At 38.9% G+C, this 12,119-nt stretch overlaps 1 protein-coding gene across 2 annotated transcripts in view; it reads left to right on the top strand.

Moving 5' to 3' along the window:
• The window catches only part of BUB1B (BUB1 mitotic checkpoint serine/threonine kinase B), a 56,855-nt gene that overhangs the window by 36,761 nt on the left and 7,975 nt on the right, over positions 1–12,119 (top strand). For both annotated transcript variants that reach the window (XM_036840743.1, XM_036840733.1), the window contains exons 15-19: positions 466–740; positions 8,725–8,858; positions 9,155–9,295; positions 9,651–9,751; positions 11,838–11,987. In XM_036840743.1, coding sequence (XP_036696638.1) covers positions 466–740; positions 8,725–8,858; positions 9,155–9,295; positions 9,651–9,751; positions 11,838–11,987 — 801 coding nt within the window. The remainder of the gene's footprint in view (positions 1–465; positions 741–8,724; positions 8,859–9,154; positions 9,296–9,650; positions 9,752–11,837; positions 11,988–12,119) is intronic.

Here is a 12,119-nt window from a genome sequence, read left to right as displayed (position 1 = left end):
TTTATACTTTTTTTCCCATATTTTCTACCATGATCATGAATTACCTTTAAGAAATAAAATAGAAATTAAACATTTGTCAAAGAAAAAGACTTAAAAGCTAGGAGGACAGCAGATTATTGGAACATATTCTAGGCCAAAGCCAGAAGAAAAATAGTATTAGTCCTCTAGTTCCTAGGTGAAATTGGTTGGGAAAAAAACATCGTCCAGTATTTTTCCTTTGTATGGAGAATCCTCACAGTGTATTTTTTGATGAAATATAATTTGCTGTTTTCATAATACAAAACCTTTATCCTCAAATGTAATGATGTGCTTTTTAAATTTGTCTTTCTCTAGAGATTCTGATATGATACTTTTGCACCCTGTGTTAAAAATCACTTATCTAAATATGTATCTCTTTCACTAAAAAAGATAGGCCATTCATATGCTCACTGAAATGTATGAGCTAAATTTTTTGTGGTTTTTCAGGATGAATTTACAGGAATTGAGCCCTTGAGTGAGGATGCTATTATCACAGGTTTCAGGAATGTAACTATTTGTCCTAACCCAGAAGACACTTGTGACTTCGCTAGAGCAGCTCGTTTTGCATCCACTCCTTTTCATGAGGTAATATCCTTGAAGGATCTCCCTTCTGATCCTGAGAGACTGTTGCAGGAAGAGGACCTACATGTGAAGACTTCTGAGGACCAGCAAACTGCTTGTGGCACTATCTACAATCCAACTCTCAGCATCAAGAAGCTGAGGTGACTGGTGATTATAGGTTGTACAAATCAGGTTGTTTGAAATCTCTCTTATTCTGTGTGTGCTTGTCAGTTATAACAATCAATTATGAAGCTTTTACTACCTGCTGGGTACTGTGCTAAGTGCTTTACCTGACAGCTGGGCTCCTCCAGATAAAGTGTTAATGGGATTTAGTAACTGATTTGATTTTTTTTTTTTTTTTAACTGATTTGATTTTAAGGGTTAAAAGTAAATTTTTCTGGTTATGGTATCTTTGAGAAAACTCAGCAAAGTGTACCTGACTGGTAGAGATGAGGCATTTATTTTTCCTTTAATATTGAGGTTAAAATAATGGTAGATAGGTTGATGCTAATTTCAAATAGGCAATTAGAGACATGTTTTTGTTCTTTTTTTAACATCTTTATTGGAGTATAATTGCTTTACAGTGTTGTGTTAGTTTCTGCTGTACAGCAAAGTGACTCAGCTACATGCACACGTATATCCCCATATCCCTTCCCTCCTGTGTCTCCCTCCCACCCTCCCCATCCCACCGCTCCAGGTGGTCGCAAAGCACCAAGCTGATCTCCCTGTGCCATGAAGCTGCTTCCCACTAGCTATCTATTTTACATTTGGTAGTGTATACCTGTCAGTGCTACTCTCCCACCTCGTCCCAGCCCACCCTTCCCCCTCCCCGTGTCCCCAGGTCCACTCTCCACATCTGTGACTTTGTTCCTGTCCTGCCCCTAGGTTCATCAGAACCACTTTTTTTTTTAGATTCCATATATATGTGTTAGCATACGGTATCTATTTTTCTCTTTCTGACTTGCTTCACTCTGTATGACAGACTCTGGGTCCATCCACCTCACTACAAATAACTCAATTTCGTTTCTTTTTATGGCTGAGTAATATTCCATTGTATGTATGTGCCACATCTTCTTTATCCATTCGTCTGTCAGTGGACACTTAGGTTGCTTCCATGTCCTGGCTATTGTAAATAGTGCTACAGTGAACATTGTGGTACATGACTTTTTTTGAATTATGGTTTTCTCAGGGTATATGCCCAATAGTGGGATTGCTGGGTCATATGGTAGTTCTATTTTTGGTTTTTTAAGGAACCTCTGTATTGTTCTCCATAGAGGCTGTACCAATTTACATTCCTACCCACAGTGCAAGAGGGTTCCCATTTCTCCATACCCTCTCCAGCATTTACTGTTTGTAGATTTTTTGATGATGGCCATTCTGACCGGTGTGAGGTGATACCTCATTGTAGTTTTGGTTTGCATTTCTCTAATGATTAGTGGTGTTGAGCATCTTTTCATGTGTTTGTGGGCATTCTGTATATCTTCTTTGGAGAAATATCTATTTAGGTCTTCTGCCCATTTTTGAATTGGGTTGTCTGTTTTTCTGATATTAAGTTGCATGAGCTGCTTGTGTATTTTGGAGATTAATCCTTTGTCAGTTGCTTTGTTTGCAAATATTTTCTCCCATTCTGAGGGTTGTCTTTTCGTCTTGTTTACGGTTTCCTTTGCTGTGCAAAAGCTTTTAAGTTTCATTAGGTCCCATTTATTTATTTTTGTTTTTATTTCCATTTCTCTAGGAGGTGGGTCAAAAAGGATCTTGCTGTGATGTATGTCATAGAGTGTTCTGCCTATGTTTTCCTCTATGAGTTTGATAGTGTCTGGCCTTACATTTAGGTTTTTAATCCATTTTGAGTTTATTTTTGTGTATGGTGTTAGGAAGTGTTCTAATTTCATTATTTTACATGTAGCTGTCCAGTTTTCCCAGCACCACTTATTGAAGAGGCTATCTTTTCTCCATTGTACACTCTTGCCTCCTTTATCAAAGATAAGGTGACCATATGTGCGTGGGTTTATCTCTGGGCTTTCTATCCTGTTTCATTGATCTATATTTCTGTTTTTATACCAGTACCATACTGTCTTGATTACTGTAGCTTTGTAGTATAGTCTGAAGTCCAGAAGCCTAATTCCTCCAGCTCCGTTTTTCTTTCGCAAGATTGTTTTGGCTATTCGGGGTCTTTTGTGTTTCCATACAAATTGTGAGATTTTTTGTTCTAGTTCTGTGAAAACTGCCATTGGTAGTTTGATAGGGATTACATTGAATCTGTAGATTGCTTTGGGTAGTATTTGCACAATGTTGATTCTTCCAATCCAAGAACATAGTATATCTCTCCATTTGTTCGTATCATCTTTAATTTCTTTCATCAGTGTCTTATAGTTTTCTGCATACAGGTCTTTGTCTCCTTAGGTAGGTTTATTCCTAGGTATTTTATTCTTTTTGTTGCAATGGTAAATGGGAGTGTTTCCTTAATTTCTCTTTCAGATTTTTCATCATTAGTGTATAAGAATGCAAGAGATTTCTGTGCATTAATTTTGTATCCTGCTACTCTACCAAATTCATTGATTATCTCTAGTCATTTTCTGGTAGCATCTTTAGGATTCTCTATGTATAGTATCATGTCATCTGCAAACAGTGACAGTTTTACTTCTTCTTTTTCGACTTGTATTCCTGTTATTTCTTGTTCTTCTCTGGTTGCTGTGGCTAAAACTTCCAAAACTATGTTGAATAATAGTGGTGAGAGTGGGCAACCTTGTCTTGTTCCTGATCCTAGTGGAAATGGTTTCAGTTTTTCACCATTGAGGATGATGTTGGCTGTGGGTTTGTCATATATGGCCTTTATTGTGTAGAGGAAGGTTCCCTCTATGCCTACTTTCTGGAGAGTTTTTATCATAAATGGGTGTTGAATTTTGTCAGAAGCTTTTTCTGCATCTGCTGAGATTATCATATGGTTTTTCTCCTTCAGTTTGTTAATATGGTGTATCACGTTGATTGATTTGCGTATATTGAAGAATCCTTGCATTCCTGGAATAAACCCCACTTGATCGTGGTGTATGATCCTTCTACTGTGCTGTTGGATTCTGTTTGCTGGTGTTTTGTTGAGGACTTTTGCGCCTATGTTCATCAGAGATATTGCCCTGTAGTTTTCTTTTTTTGTGACATCTTTGTCTGGTTTTGGTATCAGGGTGATGGTGGCCTCATAGAATGAGTTTGGGAGTGTTCCTCCCTCTGCTATATTTTGGAAGACTTTGAGAAGGATAGGTGTTAGCTCTTCTCTAAATGTTTGATAGGATTCGCCTGTGAAGCCATCTGGTCCTGGGCTTTTGTTTATTGCAAGATTTTAAATCACAGTTTCAATTTCAGTGCTTGTGATTGGTCTGTTTATATTTCCTATTTCTTCCTGGTTCCGTCTCAGGAGGTTGTGCTTTTCTAAGAATTTGTCCGTTTCTTCCAGGTTGTCCATTTTATTGGCATAGAGTTGCTTGTAGTAGTCTCTCATGATCCTTTGTATTTCTGCAGTGTCAGTTTTTACTTCTCCTTTTTCATTCCTAATTCTGTTGATTTGAGTCTTCTCCCTTTTTTTCTTGATGAGTCTGGCTAATGGTTTATCGATTTTGTTTATCTTCTCAGAGAACCAGCTTTTAGTTTTATTAATCTTTGCTATTGTTTCTTTCATTTCTTTTTCATTTATTTCTGATCTGGTCGTTATGATTTCTTTCCTTCTGCTAACTTTGGGGTTTTTTGGCTCTTCTTTCTCTAATTGCTTTAGGTGTAACGTTAGGTTGTTTATTTGAGATTTTTCTTGTTTCTTGAGGTAGTATTGTATTGCTATAAATTTCCCTTTTAGAACTGCTTTTGCTGCATCCCATAGGTTTTGGGTCGTCATGTTTTCATTGTCATTTGTTTCTAGGTATTTTTTGATTTCCTCTTTGATTTCTTCAGTGATCTCTTGGTTATTTAGTAGCGTATTGTTTAGCCACCCTGTGTTTGTATTTTGTAGTTTTTTTCCTGTAATTGATATCTAGTCTCATAGCGTTGTGGTCAGAAAAGATACTTGATATGATTTCAATTTTCTTAAATTTACCAAGGCTTGATTTGTGACCCAAGATATGGTCTATCCTGGAGAATGTTCCATGAGCACTTGAGAAGAAAGTGTATTCTGTTGTTTTTGGATGGCATGCCCTATAAATATCAATTAAGTCCATCTTGTTTAATGTATCATTTAAAGCTTGTGTTTCATTATTTATTTTCATTTTGGGTGATCTGTCCATGGGTGAAAGTGGGGTGTTTAAGTCCCCTACTATGATTGTGTTACTGTTGATTTCCCCTTTTGTGGCTGTTAGCATTTGCCTTCTGTATTGAGGTGCTCCTATGTTGGGTGCATAAATATTTACAATTGTTATAGCTTCTTCTTGGATTGATCCCTTGATCATTATGTAGTGTCCTTCTTTGTCTCTTGTAATAGTCTTTATTTTAACGTCTATTTTGTCTGATATGAAAATTGCTACTCCAACTTTCTTTTGATGTCCATTTGCATGGAATATCTTTTTCCATCCCCTCACTTTCAGTCTGTATGTGTCCCTAGGTCTGAAGTGGGTCTCTTGTAGGCAGCATATGTACGGGTCTTGTTTTTGTATCCATTCAGCCAGTCTATGTCTTTTGGTTGGAGCATTTAACCCATTTACATTTAAGGTAATTATCGATATGTATGTTCCTATTACCATTTTCTTAATTGTTTTGGGTTTGTTATTGTAGGTCTTTTCCTTCTCTTGTGTTTCCTGCCTAGAGAAGTTCCTTTAGCATTTGTTGTAAAGCTGGTTTGGTGGTGCTGAATTCTCTTAACTTTTGCTTGTCTGTGAAGGTTTTAATTTCTCCGTCAAATCTGAATGAGGTCCTTGCTGGGGAGAGTAATCTTGGTTGTAGGTTTTCCCCTTTCATCGCTTTAAATATGTCCTGCCACTCGCTTCTGGCTTGCAGAGTTTCTGCTGAAAAATCAGCTGTTAACCTTATGGGGATTCCCTTGTATGTTATTTGTTGCTTTTCCCTTGCTGCTTTCAATATTTTTTCTTTGTATTTAATTTTTGATAGTTTGATTAATATGTGTCTGGGTGTGTTTCTCTTTGGGTTTATCCTGTATGGTACTCTCTGTGCTTCCTGGACTTGATTGACTATTTCCTTTCCCGTGATAGGGAAGTTTTCAACTATAATCTCTTCAAATATTTTCTCAGACCCTTTCTTTTTCTCTTCTTTTTCTGGGACCCCTATAATTCGAATGTTGGTGCATTTAATGTTGTCCTAGAGTCTCTGAGAGTGTCCTCAATTCTTTTCATTCTTTTTTCTTTATTCTGCTCCCTGGCAGTTATTTCCACCATTTTATCTTCCAGCTCACTTATCCGTTCTTCTGTCTCAGTTATTCTGTTATTGATTCCTTCTAGAGTATTTTTAATTTCAGTAATTGTGTTGTTCATCACTGTTTGTTTGCTCTTTGGTTCTTCTAGATCCTTGTTAAATGTTTCTTGTATTTTCTCCATTCTGTTTCTGAGGTTTTGGATCATCTTTACTATCATTACTCTGAATTCTTTTTCAGGTAGTTTGCCTATTTCGTCTTCATTAATTTGGTCTTGTAGGTTTTTACCTTGCTCCTTCGTCTGTAACAAGTTTTTTTGTCATTTCTTTTTCTTTTTTTTTTTTGATGAGTGGTGCTGTATTCCTGTCTTACTGGTCGTTTGGCCTGAGGCGTCCAGCACTGGAGTTTGCAGGCAGTTGGATAGAGCCGGGTCTTGGTGCTGAGATGAGGACCTCCGGGAGGCCTCACTCTGATTGATATTCCCTGGGGTCTGAGGTTTTCTGTTAGTCCAGCGGTTTGGACTCGGAGCTCCCATCACAGGAGCTCAGGCCCAACATCCGGCCTGGGAACCAAGATCCCGCAAGCTTTGTGGCATGGTAATAAAAAAAGGAAGAAAGAAAGAAGAAAAAGAGCAGTACAATATCAAAGAATAAAAAACAAAATAAAATTAGAAAGATAAAAAATATATTAGGAAAAATAAACTATAATTGAAGCAACTGCAACAAGGTAAAATAAAACCACAGCAGAAAAATGGGAAAAAAAAGGAGTGTGGGGTGGGGAAGAAGCCAAAAGGAGAGATTACTAACAAAGTATAAAGAATAAAATAAAATTAGAATAATAAAAGGTTAGGAAAAATAAAAATATAAAAGAATCAACAGCAGTGAATCAACAAGGTAAAACAGAACCCAATCTAAAAGAGGAGAAAAGAAAAGAAAAAAAGCCTTGACTATGGGGGCAGAGTTTAGGCGGGGGCGGGGTTTAGGGTGGGGCAGGACCTAGGGCATGGGGGTGCCGTTTGAGCGTAGGGCGGGGCCTCTGCTTAGGACCTGCACAGAAGGGGAGAGGCAGCACATGGAAAGAAGGACCTCTAGAGTGTGGCGTTTGGAGTTTGGAGGTAGGGCCCTGAGTTGAGGGTGTAGGGGCGGGGCTTGGGCTCTGCAGGGCAGGAGGGAGACTCCGAGGGCAGAGGATTAGGCCCTGGAGCCCAACAGGCTTCCCAGTGCCTGACTGGACACGGAAGGCACTGGCCGTGTTACCTTCCGTTCCTTCATGCCCCTCCCCGACAGTCTCTGGCAGGGTGTCCCCCACCTTACCCCCACTGGGCCACTGGACCCCTAACCATGGGTGGGTCCCGCTGGGTGTAGGAACTCCTTCCCTCCCCCAGACACCCCTCAGGGGTGCTGGTCCCTGAGGTCCAACCTTTACTTTTGCTCCCCCTTCCCTCCCTCCCACTCCCTCAGGACCCACACGTCTGGAGAGGGCCTCAGTGGGCAGAGGATCAGGCCCAGGATCTCAGCAGGTTCCTGGGGGTCCAAGTGGGCAGTGGAAACCTGGCCACTCTCCCTTTTGATCCTCTGCCCTCCTAATGGTTCCCCAATTTCCCCCTTTTGGCATGGGATCCCTTACCCTCCCTCAGGCGCCCCTGAGGGGCGCCAGTCTGGTCCCCCCTCCACTTCTCTTACCCCTTCACTCCCCCCACGCCCCACGTCCTACCTGGTGGCTGGGGCTTCCTCCCGTCCCCTTAGATGTCTGTGGTCCCCCACCAGTGCCTGGTAGGTGCCCTAGTTGTGAGGAGACACGAATTCCGCGTCCTCCTGGTAGCCATCTTGACTCCACTGGAGACTTGTTTTTTTAAAGTATCTTTTGATAGAGAGATGGAAATGAATAAAGAAGAGGGGGGAATGGCATAGAGAGCCAGGGACTAAGCCTTGTGATCTCTCCATATTTAAAAGTCACCTGATTTAAACAGACTTATTCCAGTTTTAGGAATATTCTTTTTTTTTTTTTTAAGGAGCAAGCTGCTTTTTTTGTTAATTTAATTTAATTTATTTATTTTTGGCTGCATTGGGTCTTCGTTGCTGTGCGTGGGCTTTCTCTAGTTGTGGCGAGTGGGGGTACTCTTCGTTGCGGTGCGTGGCTTCTCATTGCAGTGGTTTCTTTTGTTGCAGAGCATGGGCTCTAGGGTGGGCTTCAGTACTTGTGGCACGTGGGCTCAGTAGTTGTGGCTTGCGGGCTCTAGAGCACAGGCTCAGTAGTTGTGGCGCACGGACTTAGTTGCTCTGTGGCATGTGGGATCTTCCCAGACCAGGGCTCGAACCTGTGTCCCCTGCATTGGCAGGCGGATTCTTAACCACTGTGCCACCAGGGAAGCCCAGGAATATTCTTTAATTTGCCACTTTGTGCTTTTAAAACTGTATTTTCAAACTTTTTTCACATTTTCTAGCATGTATTCACCTTGAATAATTTCCCTTTTTCTTTCTTGACCTTTGCTTATTGAAGAGTTATAAAGTCCAAAGAAGGGATAAAGAGGAAGGAAGTTAGTGTCTTAGTTTTCCTCAGTCAGTTTAGAATAGATGTAGAATAAGGCATTTCCTATAGATTAGGTTAATAAAACATAAATTTAATGCTTGGCATTGCTTTTCAACCAGAGTAGATAAAGTTACCTAGATTCTGATTATGAATCTTTTTTTTTTTTCAGGAAAATAATGGACTTTAAAATTGAGACTATTGAATAGCAAATAAAAGTATAATAAAGTTGATGTAAATTACCCCCTTGAGGATTGACTCATCTGTGGTTCTTTCAGCCCAATTATTGAAGACAGCGGTGAAGCCACACACTCCTCTGGGTTCTCTGGATCTTCTGCCTCGGTTACAAGCACCTCCTCCATCAAATGTCTTCAAATTCCTGAGAAACTGGAGCTCACTAGTGAGACTGCAGGTAGGTTCATATATACCATTTGTAAACAAATATCTATATCCATGTCCAGTGAACACTTATTTATCAGAGCAAACCGAGGTATAAGTATTTCTTCTCTAGAAAAGTTGCCATAAATTGTGAAATCTCTAGAATAAGTGAGTACTAACTGAGTTCGGTATCATAAAGACCTGAGATAGATGAGTGTTGTTAGGTTAGCAGTATTGATCATGCAGTCATGGGTTTTTTTCCCCCTCCTCTGTTATAATACCCATTTTAAGTTTTGGGATAATTTTTTTTCAACATTTTTTTTCCCCCAGACAGCCCTACTCAGTCACCCTGGTGTTCACAGTATCGCAGACAACTACTAAAATCCCTACCAGAGCTGAGTACCTCTACAGAGTTTTTTGTAGAAGATAGACCAATGCCTAATTTGGAAATAGAGAAGGAAATTGAATTAGGTAAGTATCGTTGAATGCATGTCCTTTTGTGTATGACAGTATACAAATAAGTGATTATTTGTACTTGAATTTGATGCTTAAGTACAATCAAATTTCTAGAATGTAAGAAACAACATTATAGAAGTTGACACATTGATAAGTTCATGTCCCAGTAACAATAGGAATTCTGTCTTCCCCTCTTTCAATTTTTTAATCTCCTCTTTCAGTTTTTAAAAAATGATTTTGAAAAGTATTCTAGATGCTACTAACTGGCAAATATAAAGTGAGTGCCTTTAGCCCTTAAGCCAGGGAGTAAAAGCTAGGGAGCTATACCTATTCACAGTGATTTTGAAATGGAATCAAACCTTCTCAACAGATAATGAGGATTATTGCATTAAACAACAATACCTGATATGTGAAGACTACAAATTATTCTGGGTGACACCAAGAAACTCTGCAGAGTTAACCATAATAAAGGTGGGACTGATTCTTTGTCATTTCAATTTCTTTGTAAATAATGTTGGTTGAAGCAGTAACTGTGGCCCCATGGTACCATCAGATCCTTTTCATAGTCTATAAGCTTCCTTATAGGAAAGTCAGTGATGCATAAAGAAATCACTCACCATTATATGCCAAGATCAGATATTAAAAATGAGAGGGTATTGTGTAAATCTCTCAATGTGTCCAAACATGTCAGGTGTTACATCAATTTTATCTTTTTGAGGACATCTGAAATTTTATGGCTCGCTCCAATCTGGACAAATTACATTCTAGGCTTGACACGTACACACACACACACACACTATATTACCTTGAAATTTCCATTCACCATCATCCCAGGGATTCACATGACCTCTTTTTTATATTGAATGCCTAGTTACATTGGATCCCATTTTCTTCTTCTTTCTTGGTTTAAGTCCTCATATTTTAGTAGCTTCCTGAGAAAGGATGCATAGGATGTAAATTTTTTGAAACCTTGCATGTCAGAAAATTTCTTATTCCACATCTTTGTTTGATTGGTAGGTTGGCTAGATATTAGAATTCTAGGTTCAAAACTTTTTTTCTTTAGAATTTTGAAGATAAGCTCCATTAGCTTTTGGCTTCTAACCTTGCTTTTAAAATCTTTTGCCATTCTCTGTGTGATTTTCTTTTTTCCCCCTCTCTCTGGATCCTTGTAGGATCTTATGTTTGTCCCCAGCATTCTGAAATTTCACAATTACATGCTTTGGTAAAAGTGTATTTTCACCCATATGCTAGGCCCCTGATGGCCATTTCAATCTGGAGACTCCTTCAGTTCTGAGAAATTATCTTCAAAGAAAAAATTATTTCTTCTCCCCAGTCTTTTCTGTTCTCTTATTCTAGAATTCCTTTTATTAGGATTTGGGGTCTCCTGGACAGATTCTTTAAAAACCGTATCTTTTTTCTTCTATTTTCTCTTTGTCTTTTTGCTTTACTTTCTGAATGTTTTGTCAACTTTATTTTCAGTCTTCTTACTGGGTTTTTCATTTCTTTTATCATGTATTTAATGTGTAAGAGTTCTTTCTTTGTAGCATTCTGTTCTTCATTTCAAAGATGAAATATTCCTTATCTCTCTGAGTGTACTAATGATATTTTAATTTTCTTTTTTTCTCCCTGCATCATCTGTTTCCTTTTGTTTGTTTTGATCTCTGTCTTTCATATTAGAGGCTTTCTTCAGGTCTTTGGCTCTCTCTTCATATTTAAGTGTGGGATGCTAGAAAGCCAGTTGAAAGTTCTGTTATATGGTGGGACCTTGACAGCTGTAGGCTTCACTGTACAATGATCTCACTTGGCCATTTTGTTGGAAAATCCCCAATCTTTGGGTCTTTTAAGCTTATCAGATTCCTCAGAGAAAACTTCTGGTTTCCTGCCTAAAGCATGTAATCCTGGCTGCTAGCCTCCTGAAAGTTGCATGGGGAAGTTAGTCTGGAGAGTAGAGGGGCAGGAAGGTGCATCTTAACATTTGACATATAATAAACTTTTTCCATTTGACATATAATAAACTTTTTCCTCTTCTCCATATGGTATTCCCACCCTCAACAATGCATGGTGTCCTCTAGTCCAGAGCCCTTCTGTTTTATATTCTCTAGGAATAAACTTCTGGTCTTCAAGAATGAGAGAGAGGCAGTTGCTAGGCTGGGCTACAGGAACAGGAGGGGAATCTGGGGACTGATGTTCTCTTTAACAGAGTTCAACCACTCCTGTTTTAGCTCCACCTTCACCCTTACTTCTAGAGGTAATTAGTACCACCAGTTTTATATTATAGGGAGATGGTCTTGTATAAATTTGGTTGCTCTCAGCTTTCTCCACTGCTAGAATCAGCTTTCTTGGGTCTGTTAAGTGGATTGTTACCTCTTACTATTTTCTTTCCGGCTTTCAGAATTTCCTGCTGCTCCGTCCTTTATTATAGATTTCTACCTTTTAAAATATCCCGTTACTGTTATTTCTGTTGGGATATAGGAAGGGCTGGAGGGAATGTTTTCATTCTGCCAACTATAACCATAGATTCTAATGAGTCTTATTTTTAAAATATATTTTCTTACAGGTATCGTCTCAACCTGTCCCATGGGACTTTTATATCAACTTCAAGTTAAAGGAACGTTTAAATGAGGAGTGTGACAATTTGTGTATCTGTTATCAATACCAAGATGGCTGTATTGTTTGGCACCAATATATAAACTGCTTCACCCTTCAGGTTTGCAATAATATGAAAACATATCATTTAAAGTCCTCAAGTAGAGAGATTTGTGCTCCATTTAGCAAAGGAATTTAGTACAGAATTCCTGTTAATCTTCTAGAAATAGACCAATTAAATAATGAGTTAAAA

Source organism: Balaenoptera musculus, chromosome 2 (assembly GCF_009873245.2).
Source record: "Balaenoptera musculus isolate JJ_BM4_2016_0621 chromosome 2, mBalMus1.pri.v3, whole genome shotgun sequence".
NCBI lineage: Eukaryota > Metazoa > Chordata > Mammalia > Artiodactyla > Balaenopteridae > Balaenoptera > Balaenoptera musculus.
This window is presented reverse-complemented; position numbering and strand designations above follow the sequence as displayed.